At 39.4% G+C, this 23,481-nt stretch overlaps 1 protein-coding gene and 1 pseudogene across 9 annotated transcripts in view; one reads left to right on the top strand and one right to left on the bottom strand.

The window, feature by feature from the left end:
* The window catches only part of RNF38 (ring finger protein 38), a 154,685-nt gene that overhangs the window by 101,384 nt on the left and 29,820 nt on the right, over positions 1–23,481 (top strand). For all 9 annotated transcript variants that reach the window (XM_039474976.2, XM_039474980.2, XM_039474978.2 and 6 more), the window contains 2 exons: positions 13,149–13,342; positions 22,280–22,493. In XM_039474976.2, the coding sequence (XP_039330910.1) occupies positions 13,149–13,342; positions 22,280–22,493 (408 nt within the window). The remainder of the gene's footprint in view (positions 1–13,148; positions 13,343–22,279; positions 22,494–23,481) is intronic.
* On the bottom strand, positions 17,143–19,698 carry LOC120366385 (large ribosomal subunit protein P1 pseudogene; annotated as a pseudogene).

The following is a 23,481-nucleotide window of genomic DNA, read 5'->3' as shown; positions in this document are numbered from 1 at the left end:
TACTGATACCTTCAACTAGTTGACACCTTTTAAATAGGGTATAATTAGTTCTAGTTATGCTTCTTATCCATCAAAACTTAAGTTACCACATGCAAAGGAAAACCTATCTAGCCATCTAGCATCACAAAGTTATTCCCTTAATGTGTTATGATTTCTTCTTCTTGGCTTTCTTCTCAGGTACCTTATCTCCCAATTATTTCTACTTCTCCTTCTTTTTAGAATAATCTGTTTTAAACAGATTTACCTATGTTTTCATTTTTTCCTTCAGGCACCCTCTCTGCTTCCTTATCATAGGTGAAATGCCTGTCTTTTCTGAGGACATCAGCCTTCTCTAGGAGTAAAGAAGTTAATTGATCTCCCCAACCGCCCCATCAAGCATGAGGAGTTGGGTGTGTGGCTAGTAAGGTGGCCATAGAGGAGAAAAAATGTGTTGCTACTCTTGCTGGATTCTTACTATTGTTCTATTGCCAGTCTTTATCAACAAAAAAAACTCATCCTGTTTTTGAGCTTTTTTGGTCATTCATCTATATTATTTATCAATTGTCATTGTCCTTGTTTATTAAAAACTTCTACATTTTACTTCTCATATTTGCTTGTTTTGTATTGCTCCTAAAGACTTTTTTAATTGCTAAAATTTGTTGTTTTAAAATTTTGCATGCTTTAATTTGTGAATGAGTTTAATTTGTTTTAATTTGTGAAAGAGTTCAAATGCGCAATTTGGAAAATATAAAGCAGACACCTATATAATAATAAAACCCCATCTAGTGTAAGAAACCAGCCATTAGCAATACTTTTGAAGCCCCCATATGACCCTCTGTGTTAATATCCCATGCTTGTGCCTCAGGTACATCTCTGTTCAGTATCCTTTTGCTTTTCTATATGGTTTTACCAATATAAAATACTTGCCGATGTTACACTGTTTAATTTTGCTTGTTTCTGAAGTTAGAATAAATGATGTCACGCGTTGTATACTTTTTCGAAATTCATCCATTTAAGTACATCTGCCTGTATACTTGATTTATCTTGTTTTTCGTTTTCCATTCTATGAATATACTGCAGCTTATCTCTTTTCTTTTTGCTTGGCATTTGGGTAGTTTCCTGTTTTTTTACTGTTAATTACAAGCAGTGCTTCTGGGAATATTCTTGTATGTGCTTCCCAGTACACATTTGGGAGGTATTTTAGTGGTTCTGTAAAAGTGATGGCTTTGTGTAGTCATTGCCCACAGAAGAGGTATAAGTGTAGGCTCATTTGCATCTCCATAAAAACTCATATTTAAAATTAGAATCTTAAGGCTTCATACAATATTTTAAACATTTTTAAATTAAGATATACTTAACGTAAAATATTTAGCATATAGGTCTGTGAGTTTTGATAAATGTATACAGATGTGGAGTCACCACCACAGTGAATGATAAAACAGTCTTATCACCTCCCAAAATTCCCTCATGTCTCTTTGCTGTCAACACCAATCTTAAAGTTTTAAAATTAGCCATGTCTTTACTATCAATGGATTCAGTGGTTGTGATTGAACATAATAAGCTTTGAAAAAGTAATTAAGTACATGGTGAGAGAATTTCATATCTGGCATAACCATTAATTTCAGGGGTGTTTGTGGTATCTTAATGACAGCTGTGTTATAACTTTTGTACACCCTAATTTTTGTATTTTTAGGAGAGAAGCCTTTTCGCAGTAAATTTGTTAACAGAAAGGGGTCCCCATCCCAAGAGAGGGTTCTTAGATCTTACACCAGAAAGAATTCAAGGTGAATCCATGGAATAAAGTGAAAGCAAGTTTATTAAGAAAGTAAAAGAATAAATAATAGCTACCCCCTAGGCAGAGCAGCCCTGAGGCCTGCTGATTGCCCATTTTATGGTTATTTCTTGATTATATGCTAAACAAGGTGTGGATTATTCATGCCTCCCCTTTTTAGTCCTAGTAATCCCAGCATCCCGAGGCAGGCTGATCAGTTGAAGTCAGGAGTTCATTACCAGCTTGGCCAACATGGCGAAACCCCGTCTCTACTAAAAATAGAAGAATTAACCAGGTGTGGTGGTACACACCCGTAGTCCCAGCTACTTGAGAGGCTGAGGCACAAGAATCACTTGAATCTGGGAGGCAGAGGCTGCAGTGAGCTTAGATAGTACCACTGCATTCTAGCCTGGGCAACAGAGCAAGACTCACTCTCAAAAAAATAAAAATAGGCCATACTGGGCAACTTCCTGACATTGCTATGACATTTGTAAACTGTCATGGTGCTGATGAGAGTGTAGTAGTGAGGATGATCAGAGATCACTCTCATCGCCATCTTGGTCTGTCTCATCCTGTGACTTAGAATGCCTGGTTTACTGGGAATGCAGCCAAGTAGGTCTCAATCTTATTTTACCACGCCCTTGTTCAATATGGAGGCACTCTGGTTCAAACACCTCTGACAAATTTACTACAGTTAAATTAGGTGAAAGAAAATTTGAAAATTTATACACATGGAGAAATATGCCACGTTTCTGAAAGAGAAAACAAATTATTGTAAAAATATCTATACTCTAGCAAATTTGTAGACTTAATGAAATCTGCAGCCAAAATTTCAGCAGAATTTTGTTTTTAGAAATTTCAGAATTATTTTAAAATTCATACCCAAGATTATTGAATATAAAAGGGGAGACAAACTTTTCCGAAAATTGTCATAAGGGGAGAATATGCCATAAGAGATAGCAGATCATATTAGAAAGAAATAGCTCTGTCAGAGACCTCTGTGTTGGTATTAGATTGGTGCAAAAGCAATTCTGGTTTCAGACCATGAATTTTAAATCTTCATAACAAGCCTCAAACATCTTTATTAATCAAAATGGGGACCATTGCAATCAATTTTGGTTTTTTTTTTTTTTTTTTTTGAGATGGAGTTTCGCTCTTGTTACCCAGGCTGGAGTGCAATGGCGCGATCTCGGCTCACCGCAACCTCCGCCTCCTGGGCTCAGGCAATTCTCCTGCCTCACTCAGCCTCCTGAGTAGCTGGGATTACAGGCACGCCCCACCACGCCCAGCTAATTTTTTGTAGTTTTAGTAGAGACGGGGTTTCACCATGTTGACCAGGATGGTCTCGATCTCTTGACCTCGTGATGCACCCGCCTCGGCCTCCCAAAGTGCTGGGATTACAGGCTTGAGCCATGGCGCCCGGCGCAATCAACACATTTTTACCTATCGTAAATATATTTGTTCTAGTAGCATAAAAATCCCTGCTTTAGGATTGGATGAACTCTTGGAAAGTATTTTATGCATCCTCCTGGTTGTAGAAGCCTTTTGTTGGCACTTCCCAAAGCCCAGCTTGTACCAGAAAGAGGTCACAGTCATTGTTTGGTGGTCTGCTGCTGGTCTCACCACTACAGCTTTCTTTTTTCTTTTCTTTTTTTTTTTTTTTTTGAGACAGTGTTTCACTCTTGTCATCCAGGTTGGAGTACAATGGCCTGATCTCCGCTCACTGCAACCTCCGCCTCCTGAGTTCAAGCGACTCTCCTGCCTCACCCTCCCAAGTAGCTGGGATTATAGGCACACACCACCACACCCAGCTAATTTTTGTATTTTTAATAGAGAAGCTTTTTTGCAGCAAAAAGTTGGTTGTCGAGATGCTTGAAGAATTGGTAGTCTGTCGGCTAGAGATCGGATGAATATGATGGGTGAGGCAATTTTTGTATTTTTAATAGAGAAGCTTTTTTGCAGCAAAAAGTTGATTGTCGAGATGCTTGAAGAATTGGTAGTCGGTCGGCTAGAGATTGGATGAATATGATGGGTGAGGCAAAGCTTTGTAACCCAGTTGGTTTAACTTTTGAAGCTTTGGTTGTGCGATGTGCCAAGAATTTACGTCACTAAGAAAAACTGGGCCCTTTCTCTTGATCAGTGCTAGCTGCTAACTGGCATTGCAGTTTTCGGTGCATCTCATCAATTTGCTGAGCATACTTCTCAGATGTAATGGTTTTGCAGGGATTCAAAAAGCTGTAGTGGCTGGGCTTGGTGGCTCATTCTGGTAATCCCAGCCCTTTGGGAGATCAAGACAAGTGGATTACCTGAGGTCAGGAGTTTGAGAACCAGCCTGACCAACATGGTGAAACCCCGTCTCTACTAAAAATAGAAAAATTAGCTGGGCCTGGTGTGGGAGGTGGTGGTGCAGATGACAAGCAAAAGTTTGTCTCACCAAAAAAAAAAAAAAAAAAAAAAGCTGTAGTGGATCAGACCAGCTGCAGACCACCAAACAGTGACTGTAACCTCTTGTTGGTGCAAGTTTGGCTTTGGTAAATGCTTTGGAGCTGCTTCTTGGTCCAGCCACTGAGCTGGTCATCACTGGTTGTCATAAAAAATCCACTTTTTGTCTCAAATCACAATCTGATTAAGAAATGGGCTCCTTGCTCTTGTGTAGAATAAGAGAAGATGACACTTCAAAATGATGAATTTTTAAAATTTTCTGTTAGCTCATGAGGTACCCACTTATCAAGCTTTTTCACTTTTCCAATTTGCTTCAAATTCCAAACCACCATAGCACAGAATAGTTGACTTCTGAGTTTTTTGGCAGCTTCTCACATACAGCTTTGATGATTGCTATCAGTTGGTCATTGTCAACTTCCGATGGCCGGCCACTACTCTCCTCATCTTCAAGGCTCTCGTCTCTTTTGTTAGACTTCTTGAACCACCACTGCACTGTACGTTACTTAGCAGTTCCTCGGCCAATTGCATTGTTGATGTTGCAAGTTGTCTCTGCTGCTTTACGACCCATCTTGAACTTGAATAAAAAAGCAGTGACAGAGCCAGACTCTGTCAAAAAAAAGAAAATAGCTTGAATTTGCTTTTTTTCTAACATCATTTTCGTAGTCTAAAATAAATAGTAAGTAGTAAGTCATAAATAAAGAACATAAAGTGAGAAATACCCATTAAAATGATATATAACATAACCACGTTTATTTAAGAATGTATTCCAATATCAAACGGCAAATTCCAACAGTACAAAAACTGCAGTTACTTTTACCCTCACCTAATCTATGTGGTGGATATTTTTCAGTACTCATCTTGCATCACCATCATCCTGTATCCTTGAAACCTCTTTCTACTGGCTTCCATTAGACTCCACCCTCCTCTACTATCAACTACCCAGCATTAAATGTTGGCGTTTCTTAGTGTTCAGTATTGGACCTTGTTTTCATTACATAAATTTTGAGGTGCAATTTTGTCTGTGTCTGCAGCTTGATTAACTATGATCTATCTATATTCCAAAACTCCTAAATTTATATTCCTACCCTCTGAGCTTCAGCTGTTTACAGAACACCTCCAGGTGCGGTATCTCTCAAAGGATCTCTTGATTTCAGGTTGTTTTAGCATCTATCTCTTGTGTTTTCACTGATGTCATGTTTATATTTAAGATTTTTTTAGCCTCTTTTCCACAATTACAGCTTAAAATTATTACACTTACAGATCCATAATGAGTAGAATCTAGTACTCTGGTAGAAATATAGTGGGAACTACAATTGTAGCATCAAGCTGAATTAGTTTTTGTGAACCAATGATGTTTTGTGTAATTAGGAATTACGAAAAATCTAGTACATGATGCCATCAGTCTGTTACTCAAATACTAGCTATGCAGGCCTCAGACTTAGGAAGCCACTTTGTTTATAGTTTCTGTGTTTTGGTGGAACTATAAACAAAGTGGCTTTTAGCAGTTATAGCCAATGATAGGAAAATACCATATTACCGTTAGTAATCACATCATTATGATATGATTGCAATATGTTATATTACCTGAGTGCTTTTCTGAGCAGTCACTGCATATCAAACTTAATTTCGTTGTATTTTTATGTAAAAAACACAAACTTGGATTATATCAAAAAGCAAAATTCTTAATTTTGTTTCTGTATGTTTATGGTAACTTTTGAAAACAATATTCAAAGCCTTTTTCTTCTTTGTCTACAAGTAAAATAACATTTCGGGAGAATATATTAACTGTCTGGTTGAGAGATTGGATTTCATTGCAAAGTTTTGATCTGAGGAGTATAAGAGCAATACAGCAAATGAAAGTCTTATGTGAAATGAGACTGTATATCAGGCGTCCCCAAACTACAGCACGACAGACCGCATGCGGCCCCCTGAGGCCATTTATGCGGTCCCCTGCCGCACTTCAGGAAGGGGCACCTTTTTCATCGGTGGTCAATGAGAGGAGCACAGTATGTGGTGGCCCTCCAACAGTCTGAGGGACAGTGAACTGGCCCCCTGTGTAAAAAGTTTGGGGACGCCTGCTGTACATTGTGTAGTTTCAGGGCAGTGTGTTTACTGAACTACCTTGAAAAGTTTGTTTCACTAATAGAAACACATTTTACATATTATCTGGACATAGTTTAAAAATAAAAACATCAGCGTCTGGAGAATAAAATGAAGTAATATGTAGAGTCATTTTAAACCATTGTGTAATCCAGATATAAAATTATTTTCTGCTTTCCTCAGCTTTTATATCCATCTTCTGCAAAACAGAAAAGGATCTTGTCTTATTTTTTAGTAACAAGTTGCTTAGAGTGTTAATTTCTAAGTGTTTTCACATATATTTAAAATGAATGAAATTTAGTGAGAGTTTGCTCTTCCTGGGCCCTTGGCATTTAACTGTTTTTCGTTTGTTGTGGAATAAGAAACTTCATGTTTTGTTAAAGATAATTAAGGCAAGTAGAGAACTTCTGGGAGTTTAAAGGAGAATTGATCTTAAATCATGCTGTGCTTAATTTGTAAGTCTAAGGCCGAGAGTAGTCCTGAATGGTGATTGGAAAGAGGACCAGGTTCTTGAGAAATTCCATTCCCCTGTACAAGTTGCCTCTTTGCTGCTTTGGGAAGGAAGTCCTTAGGGCTCATTAGTGGTTGCCATTAGAGGTACATTGTAGTTACTGAGTAGAACTTGGAACCTGTTTCTGTTTTGGGAAGAGTTTGTCTGGATCAGTATCTTCTATTATCTCCAAGACTTGCTGATATATATAAATGCAAATATGTATTACATATAAAATTGTTATTCTTTAGCCTTTAATGACTTATGACTCGTTCATCTGGAATTACTGAATGTATTCTTATGCCTGCCTCAGGTTGATTTCACTTCTCTTAATGATTTTTTAAAATAAGAATGATTTTTTTTATTTAAAAAAAGTGTTATAGAGGTGTACTCCTAGATTTTTTTTTTATCAGCTTTAATGCTAAGTATAAAACCTGCCTTTCCTTCCTTCCTCCGTTTATGACCTCTTTTACCTCCCTTGATCCTTATATTTGTAGTAGAGTTGTAGATAGTAATTATACCAGATTTGAATCAATGTCTTAGGAATTTAAGTTGTCAACACTTGGTACTTTGAAAAGTTGGTCCACTGGCCCAGAATCAACAAGGAGAGAAGGGAAAGAACTTCTCACCAGGAGAATTCAAAATCTAAATTACCCAAGCATCATCACCTGGGGTAATCATAGAAATGACAGTTCATGGACCCTAGTCAGACTTTCTGAATTAGACACTGGGGAGTGGGGCCAGCAGTCTGGTGTTTCTGAAACATGCAAAGGTTTGTTAACTACTGGCATAGGTGTTAATGGAAAAACCCAACTCTGTAAAATATTTTACAGAGGTTTATTCTGAGACAGTATGAGTGACCATGATCTGGGAAACAGTCTCAAGAGGTCCCAAGGAAATGTGTCCACTACAGTTGGATTACAGTTTTAGGGAGGCAGGAGTTACAATGTCAATCAATACATGTTGGTTCAGACTGAAAAGACACGGAATATCTTGAAGTGGAGACTTAGAAATTACAGGTGGATTCAGAAGTAAGATTCTTTTAATTTGCAGTTGGTTGAAAGAGTAAAGCCTTGTTTAAAAATTTGGACTCATCAGAAGGGAATCTTTTAAGGTAAGAAAGTCTGTTAGCCAATATACTGGGTTAGAGTGACCTGTAGAGGTGTGTGAGTTAACCCTGGTCTGGCTTAGCCGTAGGTCCTGTTTATAATTTGGTATCTTATTGTCACAAAGAGTCTATTCTGTTAGATCCTATAATTTCTATTTTAACATTAATGCTGGTCAGTTTTGCCTGAACTCCAAAAGCAGGGGATGGAGAGATACAATGAGGTGTATCTAGCCTTCCTTTCTGTCAAGGCCAAGAACTCAATTTTTCCAGTTTCTCTGGGGTCTCTGTGGTCAAGAGAGTCCATTCAGTCAGTTGGGGGGTTGGAATTTATTTTTAGTTTACATGGGCAATGAGAGTATCCTTGCAGATTCAGCTTTGCATTTACTTCTGTCAAGAGTCCTTATAGTGGCTTAGTTCTGGATGAGTTTTATATTTCGAAGTTTACAGAGGTTTATATTTTGAGGTTCACAGCATGGATCATGAAAATCTGAACCCCAAATATGGTGTGAGGAATGAATCTGAGTTTGAATTCAAAGGCCACACAGATCAGATATTTCCTGTTGAAGTTTCCTTCTCTTTTCCACTGGGATAACTTTTTCTTATCTTCCTTTTTAAGTGTACTACTTTGTAAGTTTTGACTACTTCATGTAGGATCTCAAGTTGTAAGGCCTTACTGTCTGTCCCTCCTGAGAGCATCAAAAATGCAAATTTGAGGCTGGGCCTGGTGACTGACGCCTGTACTCCCAGCACTTTGGGAGTTCCGAGGCGGGTGGATCACCTGAGGTCAAGAGTTCGAGACCAACCTGACCAACATGGAGACACCCCGTCTCTACTAAAAATACAAAAATTGGCCAGGTGTGGTGGCGCATGCCTGTAATCCCAGCTACTTGGGAGGCTGAGGCAGGAGAATCACTTGAACTCGGGAGGTGGAGGTTGCGGTGAGCCACATGGTGCCATTACACTCCAGTCTGGGCAACAAAAACGAGACTCTGTCTCAAATAGATAAAAAATAAAACTTAAAAAAAAATGCAAATTTGTTTTTCAGTTTTCCTTAGTTTCTGAGTCCTTGATTTCCCTTTTTTCCCCTCTGTATTTAGCAATGCATTTTCGAAGTATGTTTGTTAACGAGGGGTGGTGACTCACATCTGTAATCTCAGCACTCTGGGAGGCTGAGGTGGGAGGATTGCTTGAGTCCAGGAGTTTGAGACCAAGCTGGGCAATACAGTGAGACCGCTTATCTACAAAAAAATCTTTTTAAGTGACCTGGTCATGGTGGTGTGTGCCTGTAGTCCTAGCTATTTGGATGGCTTAGGTGGGAGGATCTCTTTAGCCTAGGATGTGAAGGTTGCAGTGAGCTGAGATAGTGCTGCTGCACTCCAGCCTCAGTGACAAAGCAAGACTGTCTCAAAAAAAAAAAAAAAAGAAAAGAGAGAGAGAGAACCAAGTATGTTTCTTATAGCTAAGCCATTATTTTTAGATTTTTTTATTATGATTTTCACTAAATGTCAGTGATGTTGTCACAGACCTTTAGAGTTACTTTAACAAAATTTATACTTACATTCTATTCTGCAACTATGGTAGTGATCTTTCATGCCTTGTCCTAGGTTGATTTTAATCCTCAAAAACCAGTAAACATTTTCCATTGTGTTAGGAACATCCATGTACTACTCCTTGCAGAAACAAGAGCATGTTTGGCTCATGGAGAAGTGAATGTAATTTTCTAACTACCCATTCCACTCAAAGGAAAGAATGTTTTAGATGACAAGGTCAGATGAATTTGCATTCCTCATTGACTTTCCTGGAATGATCGTCCTTTATCATTTTCTATGACAAAGAGCTGTGCAATTAAATTTTATTAATAATTTCCAAGTTCTTATCCATATATTTTGATTCTATTTAGGGCATTATTCTCAGAGCCTTGTGACTTCTTGTTCTCTTTGTGGAGTGTTGAATTTCTAAACTTGCTCACTGCCAATCCTGGAATTTCGTTTCATTGTATTCCCTGGGTTACTTTTGTCGTTTATTGGATGTTGTCTAATAGCTTCAAATCAGAGAGATAGGGAGTGTTGTGAGCACACATCAAGTGATTTTCTGCTATGTGAGAAGCACCTTTGGGTCTTGATATATTTGACCAAGGTTTTTTTATGCCCCTACCCTAGATTAATAATGTGATTGGAGTACAAAATTCTAGGTTCAATATTCTTTTCCCTCAGAACTTTTAGCATCTGTTTTTGCTGTGGGAAGTCTGATGTTAATCTAATTCTTATTTCTTTGTAGGTTACTACCCCTTCCCTTTTCTGGAAATTGAGGATTTCTTTGAAGTTCCTTGAGTACTAAAATTGATAAGTGAAGTGATGAAACCATACTGCATGTAGTAAACTACTACTTTTTTTTTTTTTGAGACCGAGTTTTGCTCTTGTTACCCAGGCTGGAGTGCAATGGCGTGATCTCGGCTCACCGCAACCTCCGCCTCCTGGGTTCAGGCAATTCTCCTGCCTCAGCCTCCTGAGTAGCTTGGATTACAGGCACGCACCACCATGTCCAGCTAATTTTTTGTATTTTTAGTAGAGACGGCGATTCACCATGTTGACCAGGATGATCTTGATCTCTTGACCTCGTGATCCACCCGCCTCGGCCTCCCAAAGTGCTGGGATTACAGGCTTGAGCCAACGCACCTGGCCGTAAACTACTTCTTAATGTTTTCCTCTTTAGTCATTGTGGTTTCCAATGTCTTTGAGTTAGAAAGTAAATTTATTGGCTGGGCGAGGTGGCTCACACCTGTAATCCCAGCACTTTGGGAGGTCGAGGTGGGCAGATCGTCTCAGGTCAGGAGTTCGAGACCAACCTGACCAACACGGAGAAATCCCGTCTCTACTAAAAATAGAAGACTAGCCAGGCGTGGTGGCGGATGCCTGTAATTCCAGCTACTCTGGAGGCTCAGGCAGAATTGCTTGAGCCCGGGAGGCAGAGACTGCAGTGAGCTAAGATCGGGCCACTGCACTCAAGCCTGGGCAACAAAAGTGAAACTCCATCTCACACCAAAGAAAAAAAGGGGCAGGGGGGAGTAAACTTATTTCCAGAATACTAATGAATAGCTCCCTTCACTTCCCATGCTTTGTCTCTTCTTTTTCACCATCACAGCACAAAGAGAAGTAGTGGTAACTTTTCTCAGCCACTTTTCCTTACCTCTACTTTTAAAAGCATTGCATTTGTTATAAAATAAGAACGTTGTTAGCCCATAATTTTAACATCACTGAAAATATGTAAAAGTTCATAACCTAAAGGTTTTCTCTTGTCATTTCAGCTTTATCATGAGGATCTGTAGCATTCTCCTTCATTTTAGGTAGTGAATTTCTAGAATTCAAAGTTCTGTGTCTGATCTTACATTAGGCTTTCCAGGGTAGGATATACAGTGAAAAGCTAATCGTCATGATTGGTTACTAGCATTTCGTTCTTTAAAAGGTCAATGTTAACCAAATCTGTTAAACCAGTTGTGGAGCCAGCCTGTTTCCTGTTCTCATGTAGTTCATTTGCAGGTTTGTCAGGTCTTGATGGTTCTACTTAAAAAAAAAAAAAAAACAGAATATTTAAATTTCAATGATTAATGATCATTTTTTAAGCGTTAGGATTATCAGAACATAACTAACTTTCTCACTAAAATCAAAGGGTGAAAATAAGTGTATTTCTACTAGATTAGTTGGTAGTTCCTTACCCAAAGATTCAACCAACCACGGATGGGAAATATTCAGAATAAATAAAAGTAACAATACAACAATAAAAAATTTTTAAATGCAGTATAACAGCTATTTATAAAACATTTGCATTGTATTGTGTTGATATTGTAAGTAATCTAGAGGTTTAAAGTATATGGAAGGGTGTGTGTAGGTTATATGTAAATATGACACCATTTTATATCAGGGACCTGAGCATCTTAAGATTTTGTTATAGGGGAGTGGTCTCTGGAACCAACCCTCTAGGATGCCGAAGGATGACTGTACGTGGAATATCTCTGCTAAGTAATTTGGAATGATCAAATGTAGTCATTTAGCAATTTGCTTCATTTCTTCCAGCTTAAATAAGCATATTTTATCTAAAATCTAACACTAATGTGTAATCCCTTATACTTTTGCTCATGTTACAAGATGATTTTTATGGTTAGCTGTAGGTACTAATTATTTTGCAACCAAAAGTATTGTAATGCCCAACTAATTAGAACTTGCAGGAATAGATTGGCGATTTGGAGATGGATGTTCTACTAGAAAACACACAGTCTTATCAAATTTCCAGTTAATTTGTATCTTTGATAGTTTTGGGGAGACTCATTTGGGAAACTGAATTAGGTGGAGAGACACTTGGAGTGCAATTAAGTGATCTATATCAGTTTTATGGCTCATAAGCCCATGCTGGGACCCTTGAAAACTTGAAAAGTACTTCCAAACTGCTGTGATATTCTAGTTAAAGAACTCATTAGGTAATTAGCTATTTCTTTACCTGTCTAATATAAATTTTAGTTTATCCACGTAACTCTTGGTTTTTTTTTTGAGACAGAGTCTCGCTCTTGTTGCTCAGGCTGGAGTACAATGGTGTGATCTTGGCTCATTGCAACTGCAGCCTCCCAGGTAGTTGGGATTATAGGAACATGCCACCACATCTGGCTAATTTTTGTATTTTTTTAATAGAGATCGGGTTTCACTGTGTTGGCCAGGCTGGTCTCAAACTCTCCAAAAGTGCTGGGATTTCAGGTGTGAGCTACCACAGCTGGCCCTGTGTAACTCTCTTGAAAGAAAATAAATATAGTGGCCTAAACAGGAATAAGGAGGGAGAGGAGTGTGATTGAGAATAAGCTGAACTGACAGCTGAGAATTGATGCCTAAAACAGTAACTGATAATGATGGGAGATTGTAGTGGAGTATAATTTCTTAGGTGTTTTGGGAACTTAAAGAGAAGGTCAAGTACTATACAAAGTTATATCATGCTGTTGTATACTCTATATGTCATTACCTCATTTGCCTTAGGATGAGTTTTTAAAAACAAAGTTTATTTTTCACTTGATACCATTTACTGTGCATCTCCCTTCCCTGTTCCACCCCACCCCAGCATTTTTAAAAGGTTTTAAATTTGAATTGATAGCATATATTTTTTTCCCTGCTTTACATTTTTAGGTTTTAGGTTAAGTACATCTTAACACCTGTGCATATGCAGTAATGTGAAATCCTTAAGAGATCTTACTCAGTTGATACATTTTGTTGCATTGGCAGAGTGAAGATAGTCCAAGTCCCAAGAGACAGCGCCTCTCTCATTCAGTCTTTGATTATACATCAGCATCACCAGCTCCCTCACCACCAATGCGACCATGGGAGATGACATCAAATAGGCAGCCCCCTTCAGTTCGACCAAGCCAACATCACTTCTCAGGGGAACGATGCAATACACCTGCACGCAACAGAAGAAGGTTAGTTGATTATAATTTATTTCTTGAGTTTTCTTCCATTGGTAGATTTGTGAGTATATTTAACATCAGAAAACATGTTTTCTGTAAGCATTTCATAAACACATCACCACACATACATGTTCATTCAGTCATTAAAAAGTTTCTTAGATTTCTACTAGGTCAGAAGAGTTTATTTAGCTTATCATTGACAGATGAAAAAATGCAAAGGTGATAAAATCAGTCCATGCCATTATATATGAAATCAGCTGCCTTGTAGTATAGATTTTTGCAGGCTAGCCTGCAATCTTTTTTTTTTTTTTTTTTTTTTTCTTAAGACGGAGTTTCACTCTTGTTACCCAGGCTAGAGTGCAATGGCGCGATCTTGGCTCACCACAACCTCCATCTCCTGGGTTCAGGCAATTCTCCTGCCTCAGCCTCCTGAGTAGCTGGGATTACAGGCACGCGCCACCATGCCCAGCTAATTTTTTGTGTTTTTAGTAGAGACGGGGTTTCACCATGTTGACTAGGATGGTCTCCATCTCTTGACCTCATGATCCACCCGCCTTGGCCTCCCAAAGTGCTGGGATTACAGGCTTGAGCCACCGCACCTGGCCTTAGCCTGCAAATCTTGATTATTAGAAGATGCATTTTACAGTTCATAACTGTAAGGATATGTGGACATCTTAGAAGTAAACTACCCTTTTCCCACTCCATTCGTTTTCCTTCTGTATCCTCTAAGGCAATTAGGAGCTTAATTATGTTTCTTCTAAAACTGTGGAGAGTCAGCATGGTAGTGGTTCATGACTATAATCCCAACACTTTGGGAAGCCAAGGTGGGAGGATCACTTGAGGCTGTAGAGTTCAAGACCAGCCTGGGCAACACAGCAAGACTCTGTCTCTACCAAAAAAACAAAACAAAACAAAAAACCGTAAGTTGAGCATGTTGGCTCACGTCTGTAGTCCAAGCTAATTGAGAGACTGAGACAGGAGGATTGTTTGAGCCCAGGAGTTTGAGGCTGCAATGAGTCTGAGCTGTGATTGTGCCACTGCACTCTAGCCTTGGTGTTTAAAAACAACAGCACAACTCTGGAGCCTGTGGTATGAAAAGATGATTGAGGTTTAGTTCAGCTGTTAGGCACCCCAACTTGGCCATTGTCTTTTCATCCCACATGAGTGCATTTCTCTTTTTTTTCCTTTTTCTTTTCTTTCTTTCTTTTAAAGACAGAGTCTCGCTATGTTGCCAGGTTGGAGTACAGTGGCACAATCTTGGCTCATTGCAACCTCGACCTCCTGTTCAAGTGATTCTCCTGCCTCAGCCTCCCGAGTAGCTGGGACTACAGGCGCGTGCCACCACACCTGGCTAATTTTTATTTTACTTTTAGTAGATATGGCTTTCACTGTGTTAGCCAGGATGATCTCCTGACCTCACAATCTGCCCACCTTGGCTTCCCAAAGTGCTGGTATTCAGGCGTGAGCCACCGTGCCTGGCCGAGGAGTGCATTTCTTCCTGAGTTTCTTCCTCATTAGGAAGAAGTTGTTGCTTGAGGTCATGCATTTCTTATCCCAGGGATATAGTGCATCATGAGATGCCTGTTTGTATGTCTAGGATGTTGAAGGAATAGCAATGATCGTGAATTAGGAAGGTGTTACGGACCAAATGTTTATAAACTACTCTGTGCTCCTCTACCTCCCACTAATGTGATGAAGCTATAATCTTCCTGTAACCCTCAATGTGGTTGTATTTAAAGATGTCACCTCTAAGGAAGTGTAATTAAGGTTAAATGAGGTCGTAAGGTTAGGATCCTTACCCAGCAAAATTAATGTCCTTTAAGAAGGAATGTGTCAGGCACTCAGTGGCTCATACCTGTAATCCCAGCACTTTGGGAGGCCGAGGCAGGCAGATCATGAGGTCAAGAGATTAAGACCATCCTGGCCAACATGGTGAAACCTCATCTCTATCAAAAATAAAAAAATTAACTGGGCATGGTGGTGGTGCACACCTGTAGTACCAGCTACCTGGGAGGCTGAGGCAGGAGAATCCCTTGAACTCGGGAGGTGGAGGTTACAGTGAGCCGAGATAACGCCACCGTACTCCAGCCTGGTGACAGACAGTGAGACTCCATCTCAAAAAAAAAAGGATGTTGGGAACTTACCTTCAACCGTGTGAGGAAGCGATGAGATATAGTTGACTGCAAGCCAGGAAAAGATCTCTCTCTAAAAACCAACTATGCTGGTACTTGGATTTCAAACGTCTAGCCTTTAAAACTTTGAGAAATTAGGTATCTGTTTAAGCTACCCAGTTTGAGATGTTTTGTTATGGCAGCCTAAGCGGGCTAATACTGAAGGTATCTTAAAAACCACCATTTTAATGTCCCAGATGCGACAGCATAAACCTGTGTCTGAGCTAAATTCTGTCAAAGACTCTAAGACTTTGACATTACCCAGTACCTTATTAACCAATTACATTGGAATGTTTTTAGGTAAGACAGTATATAACTATCAGGTAAATTATTTTATAGCCATTAAATATAATTAGCATGAGGAAGTATAGTTGTTTCAAAGTTAAGGCCTGAGTACCTGCTGTAGTCTTTTCCTGCTTTATGGTGAATAAAACAGATGTACAGTTAAAAGGCTGACAAAGGTGGCCACCATGGCTCACACCTGTAATTCTAGCACTTTGGGAGGCCAAGGCAGGCAGATCACCTGAGGTCAAGAGCAAGACCAGCTTGGCCAAAATGGTGAAACCCTGTCTCTACTAAAAATACAAAAATTACCTGGGCGTGGTGGCAGGTGCCTGTAATCCCATCTACTCTGGAGGCTGAGGCAGGAGAATCGCTGGAACCTAAGAGGCAGGGTTGCAGTGAGCAGAGGTCACGCCCACTGCACTCCAGCCTGGGGGAAAGGGCGAGACTCCATCTCAAAAAAAACAACCAACAAAAGACTAACAAATACATGTACCTAGCATCTAGGTGAAAATATTGTTATCGATCCCTCAAAGACTGCAGGCATTACTCTTCCCCTTCATTTTTCTTGTTCTGGAATTTGACATTATTCCCTGTTCAGTCATGGTTTTTAATACCTATGAATATACTGTTAATATGATTTTGGATTTTACCTGTTTTCCTTTAAAAGCATTTTTGTTTTACTGTTTTTATTTATTTATTTATTTATTTATTTATTTAATTAATTTATTTTTTTGAGACGGAGTTTAGCTCTTGTTACCCAATCTGGAGTGCAATGGCGCGATCTCGGCTCACCGCAACCTCCGCCTCCTGGGTTCAAGCAATTCTCCTGCCTCAGCCTCCTGAGTAGCTGGGATTACAGGCACGTGCCACCATGCCCAGCTAATTTTTTGTATTTTTAGTAGAGACAGGGTTTCACCATGTTGACCAGGATGGTCTCAATCTCTCGACCTCGTGATCCACCCGCCTCGGCCTCCCAAAGTGCTGGGATTACAGGATTGAGCCACGGCACCCGGCCTTGTTTTTATTTATATATTTATTTTTTATTTTTGAGGCAGAGTTTCGCTCATTGCCCAGGCTGGAATGCAGTGGCATGATCTCGGCTCGCTGTAACCTCCGCCTCCTGGGTTCAAGCGATTATCCTGCCTCAGCCTCCCAAGTAGCTGGGATAGGCTAATTTTGTATTTTTAGTAGAGACAGGGTTTCTCCATGTTGGTCTCAAACTCCTGACCTTAGTTGATCTGCCTGCCTTGGCCTACCAAAGTGCTGGAATTACAGACATGAGCCACTGCACCTGGCCTCTGTTTAAGCATTCTTGTTTTTATTTTTATTTAAAAAAATTTAAGTTCAGCCTTTTATTGAATGCATTATAAAAGAGGTTTAATCAAAAACACCACGAAAGGCCATGTTATCACACTCCTTGGATTCTTCTTTCTTTGCTTCCACTTTGTTCTTCTCAGTTGGAGCAGCAGCAGTGGTAGGGGTAGGACCTCCTGCTGAAGCAGCACCACCAGCCCCTACAGTGCAGATGAGGCTCCCAGTGTTGAGGTTGGCCAGGGCCTTTGCACACAAGCCAGGCCAAAAAGATTCAAAATTGACACCAGCTGCTTTAATGAGGGCATTGATCTTGTCCTCCTTATCATGGTACAGAATGAGGACCAAGTAGATGCAGTGCAGGTGAGCTCCAAGAGAGAGACCATGACATGGGCGAATGTGGGGCTGGCGCTGCTGTACGTGATGCTAGTTAGACGGGTGAAGTGAGGGCCTGCCACCACACCAGGCTAATTTTTATAGTAGAGTCGGGATTTCACCATGTTATCCAGGTTCATCTCAAACTCCTGACCTCAGGTGAGCCATTCGCCTGGCCTCCAAAAGTGCTCGGATTATAGGCATGAGCCACCACACCCAGCTCTGTTGTAAACAGTACTGTTAGGAACCTTTGTGTGCACATCTCTCTGTGTACATGTGCAGAAGTTTCACTAGGATGTAGGTCTAGGAGTAGAACTGCTACGTTATAGGAAATGACTTAGACCAGGAAGGGAGTGTTAGAATGTCTGTTTACAGATGATGATGATAATAGTAACTATCTTTGAGTTCTTTGAGAAGCATCATGGTCTTTGCTCATGGCAACACAAAGGAGCAGTAGAGAGTATTTACCACTCAGAAAACTGGCTCTACTGTTTTGTGTTTTTTTTTTTCCAGCAGTATGTTTTATTCTGCATTCTATACTTGTTTACTACTTAATATAGGTTAGGAATAAGCATAGCTGCCAGATTTTCTTCCCCAGAAACAGGATGTGCCAGGCAGGTGCAGTTTTTAACACTATTATCTAGCAGGATTTCAGTTACAATGGTCAGCACAAAACTAGGTATTTGAAGAAAACAAATGAAGTAAAAGAGGGATACTATTAATAAATGCAGTTAAAATGAAGAGCTTGAATAAACAAGGCCATTAAACTCAATTAACAACAAACTTCAAGAAACAGCAGAACAAGTAAGATCGAATTTTAGAGTATGTGTAATATGAGAGATGTAAGAGGGAAAGGAATGAGGGATATTGTTCTCATGAAAATCAACTAGAAATGTTAGCTGGTAGAACTAAATGGACAAAGTGAGTTCATTCTGGAAGATCACTAGAAGAAGAGAATGCATAAATTCTAATTTAAGTAAACAACATAAGTAGAAAACTGCTAACAAAAGGCAGAAAAGTGACTCCAGGAGGGAATATCTTTGTGCTATTTACAAGTTTCTATACCTAAAACAAAATTACAAAGTTTGTATCTGTCACAGGTGAAATTTGTCAATCTTAACTTCACTGTTTTGTATTTAAAGATTTTTCAGTAATTCTGCATCTTAAATGTTCTGCCACACAAAGGCACACAAAACAGATTTAATGAGAGAGAATACAGGAAAGATCAGAATTAAAATTGTGAAGTCTGTCAGCATGAGGACTGGATCTAATTTTGTGATTAGTTTGAGAGCTACTAAAATTATTTTTGGGTAGGAAATGAGATCAAGTGGCAACAATTGAGAGGATAAATAGTATTAAAAGAGGCTCTTTGGTTTGTGGACGGGTTGGATATTAAGGGAGTTGGATATTAAGGGAGATGAGTGATCTGAGCGTATACTAGTTTGATTTTAAGGTGCACATTTTTTCAAATTTGAACATCTAATGAAGACTTAAAATTGGTATATATCTTCTTGGCCACTTTTTAGCAATGCATAAAATAGTCCTTTAAAATGTTTTTATAGGTAAAGAAATGGTACTATGTGCACATACATGAACTAGCTCTGTAATGTTTCTTTAATCTGCTGTCTTAGCCCAGAAGTCATAACTCCCTAGTAGCAGAGAGCACAACTAGCACCTGATATTGGCTTCCAGATACCACTCTATAGTCAAAGGAACCAGAGCTCTTTGTAGAATTGGTTAATTCCAGGGCTTGGGTAGAGAAACTACAAGATGAGTCTGGAGAGATTGTGGTGCAGATACTAAGGAAGTGCTCAGAAGAATGGGGACGTATTGAAAGAGCTCAGGGGCCAAACTGAAAGTGTTGCCACTGGAATAATCTGAACAACAAAATAAAACGACTGACAAAAGAAACATAAAACCCAAAGAATAAAATAAATATCTGAGTCTGTGTTGGTTATAAGTAACTGAATAACAGCTCTTTCTTATAGAAGATTTCTAATAAAGAACTAAGAGAAATAGAAAATCATCAGTAGAACAGTCTAGTAGTGTTTGCTGCAGGTTCCATCCGTGCATGCTAAAATTATTGGTAAAACTTTAAGCAGAAGTAGGATATTTGTCTGTTCTCAAGGTCTCTTCACCCAAATATTTGGTAATTACCAAAGGAAGAATGTTGGCTTTGTGTGGAGGGTCCAGGTGATTATTGTTGATATGACCATTGATGCACATTGATGTCGTGTGCCCCCTTCATATGATGCCCCCTTCAAATGATGTATCACCTCTGCCATATCTTTTCCAATAACACATAACCTTAGGCACATAACATAATGAGAAAATAAACTCAGGATGAGGGGCATTCTGCAGAATGAATTTCTGCTATATTCAGAGGTGTCAAGGACATGAAAGACAAGGAAAGACTCAAACTGTCACAAATTGGCGAATATTAAGAAGACAAGACAGGCCAGGCGTGGTGGCTCAAGCCTGTAATCCCAGCACTTTGGGAGGCTGAGGCGGGTGGATCACGAGGTCAGGAGATCAAGACCATCCTGGTCAACATGGTGAAACCCTGTCTGTACTAAAAATACAAAACATTAGCTGGTCATGGTGGCGCATGCCTGTAATCCCAGCTACTCAGGAGGCTGAGGCAGGAGAATTGCCTGAACCCAGGAGGCCGAGGTTGCGGTGAGCCGAGATCGCGCCATTGCACTCCAGCCTGGGTAACAAGAGTGAAACTCCGTCTCACAAAAAAAAAAAAAAGAAGACAAGGCAATGTGATATGGATTCCTGCAATTGGATTCTCAAACAGTGAGGGTTCAATAGTGGAAAAATCACCATACATTCTATAGTTTAGTTAATAGTGTGGCATCAGGATTTATTTAATTTTGATAATTTTTCTATGGTTATGGAAGATACTAACTCAAAGGGAAGCTGGTTGAGGGGTATACAGAAACACTATTAAATAATTACCTCAAAATGTTTTAATGGCCAGGCGCATGGTGGCTCACCTCTGTTATCCCGGTACTTTGGGAGGCCAAGGCGGGCAGATTATCTGAAATCAGAAGTTTAAGACCAGCATGGCCAACCTGGTGAAACCCCATCTCTACTAAAAATACAAAAGAAAAAAAAAAAAAAACGCTGAGGGTCGTGGCGCAGATATCATTAATCCCTGCTAGTCGGGAGGGACTTGAACCTGTTAGGCGGAAGTTGCAGTGAGCCCAGAGATTGCACCAGTGCACTCTCACCTGAGTGACAAAAGTGAAACACCATCTTAAAAAGTTTTTAGTCCTAAGGTGGAGGGCATCTTGAATTCAGTAAAATACAGTAACTAGATTTTGAAGCAAAATATAAAAAGCATTATACTAAAAATAAACTAAGAAACAATGGAGCAAGAAGTTGGAGGGATGATAGCAAAAGTATCTTTGCAAGTTGATCTCATAAAGGAATGCCCCTTGTTCTTTTAAGATTGGAGAATTTGGAGTAAGAAGAAACAGATTTAGAGGAACACAGGAAGATAGGGAAAAAGTGACTGATCTCAGCAAAGAAGGTTGCTGAAATGACACTTGAAACTCTTCCTAGAAGGGAGATGTTTGACCTCCTTTGCCCAATGTAGAGTACAATTTTAATGAGGCCGGCTACATTTTTCAAAATGGTTTTCTGGGGAGCCACTGTAAAAAGCAGTGGAGGTGAATTGTGAAAGTTTAGAGAAGGGCAAAATGAAAGTTTAGTCATAATAAAATGTTTATTAAAACTATGTAGATGACTAGTACATGGAGAGTAAATGTGGCTTGCTTCAATAAGCAAATTCTCTCTCTGTTTTTATTTTAAAGACACGATCTCACTCTGTTGCCCAGGCTGGAGTGCAGTAGTGACATGGTCTCGGCTCTCTCCAGCCTCGGCCTTCCAGGCTTTAGGTGATCCTCCCACTTCAGCCTCCCAGGTAGCTGGGACTACAGGTGCACATCACCACGCCCGGCTGATTTTTTGTAATTTTGGGTAGAAACAGGGTTTCACCATGTTTCCCAGTCTGGTTTTGAACTCCTGGGCTCAAGAGATCCACCTGCCTCGGCTTTTCAAAGTGCTAGGATTACAGGCATGAGCCATTACACCTGGCCCGACAAGCAAATTCTAATTTAAAATTCTATACAAATATATATACCCCGTGTGTACCCATAAAAATTAAAAGTTAAAATTTTATATGTTCTTGGAATATTTATGTTGATACTGTCTCTCAGTCATATTCATTCTCAATCATATTTATTGTGTGTTTAACCGGTTTCTATTTGCAGTTGTCAGCACATTATATGTCCTTTGATTATTTCATGTTTTTCTCTTATTTTGAAAAAGTATCATTTGGCCACATAGGAACTATGTCTTCTGTATGTGTTAGCTAAAAAGACAAAAAAGTGCCTATTATGTGAATGAGGAATACTGACAAGATATATACAGATTAAAGTTCATTTTATTACAGTGTTTAAGAAGGGAGAAAATAGGTTAAGTCATAAGAAATTATTGATCTTAGACTACCTTTTACTTATAAAAAGGGCAATTTCATTACCATGCAAGAAAAAAATTTTCGTAGCTGTTGATTTCTAAATATTTTCAGAGATGAATACCAATATTGTTTTCTTTCATTATTTTATAAAACATATACCTTGTATTTAAATTTGTAAGAGCTGGTGGCGAATTTTAGCAGTTCTTTAATACTGAAGCTTACTTCGGCATATACTATTGATATCAAAGAAAGACAATACAGAATCCTGATGGATCACAACAGTAAACATAATGACTTTTTTTTTGACGTTTTTTACAGCCCTCCTGTCAGGCGCCAGAGAGGAAGAAGGGATCGTCTGTCTCGACATAATTCCATTAGTCAAGATGAAAACTATCACCATCTCCCTTATGCACAGCAGCAAGCAATAGAGGAGCCTCGAGCCTTCCACCCTCCGAATGTATCTCCCCGTCTGTTACATCCTGCTGCTCATCCACCACAGCAGAATGCAGTCATGGTTGACATACATGATCAGGTACAGTAATAGAATGTCTCGGAAATACAGAAGCTGAAATTTTGTGGCAGTTTGAGATTTTTTTGGCTTTTTTGCAAATTTCTTTTAATTTTACCTAAAATGAACTTATTTAAGTTCCTCATTCCTTTTAATAATTGAGATTTAAATTCTACGTAGGTTCCATAGAAGAAAGCTGAACTTAAAAAATTAGAGAGCCTGGCACTGTGGCTCATTCATGTCTGTAATCCCCGTACTTTTCAGAGGCCAAGGTGGGCGCATCACTTGAGCTTAGGAGTTGGAGAGCATCCTCACACAGTGAAAACCTGTATCTACTAAAAATAGGAAAATTAGCTGGACATGGTGGCAGATGCTTGTGGTCCTAGCTAAGGCAGAAGAATCACTTGAACTCAGGAGGTGGAGGTTGCAATGAGCCAAGATCACACAACTGCACTGGGTGACAAAGTGAGGCTTTGTCTAAAAAAAAAGAGGGGGAGTGGATCAAGATTATGAGAGCTTAGAATGAATTCATGTATGGCTGATTTGAAATTACTGATTTAAGATTAATAGGAATAGCAGACAGCTGGTAGTTTGAGTACATATCCCTGTTTCCCTTTCCTTCCATTTCTTCTGGAATAATTCAATAAGCAAGACAATTGGGTACATCTTTGCTTATAGGTTCCCATAGGTCTCCAAGGATATGACAGGTACAAGGCTATGGTGCTTCCTTTCCCTTTTTTTCCTGCCCAGAACTGAAGGACTAGCTGAGAAGAGGGGTTGCCTATCGTCAGAGCCTGAGGATGAAGACCACAATTTCATGGTTTTCTGTGGCGTTTCTCAGGTCAAAAAAAGACATATATCTGTACATGTCCTTATAAAAGTTGCTGGATTTTAAGGATAAAGGGAAAATCTTGCAAGTTTATAAACCGAAAAAATTACCAGAGAAAGCTAATGAGAATAGGATCTGATTTTTAATCTACTGCACTAGATAATAAGAGAAAACATCTTACCC

The sequence above is a fragment of the Saimiri boliviensis genome, chromosome 2 (genome assembly GCF_048565385.1).
Source record: "Saimiri boliviensis isolate mSaiBol1 chromosome 2, mSaiBol1.pri, whole genome shotgun sequence".
In the NCBI taxonomy this organism is placed as follows: domain Eukaryota; kingdom Metazoa; phylum Chordata; class Mammalia; order Primates; family Cebidae; genus Saimiri; species Saimiri boliviensis.
Note: the sequence above shows the minus strand (reverse complement) of the source record. Positions and strands in the feature narration are given on the sequence as shown.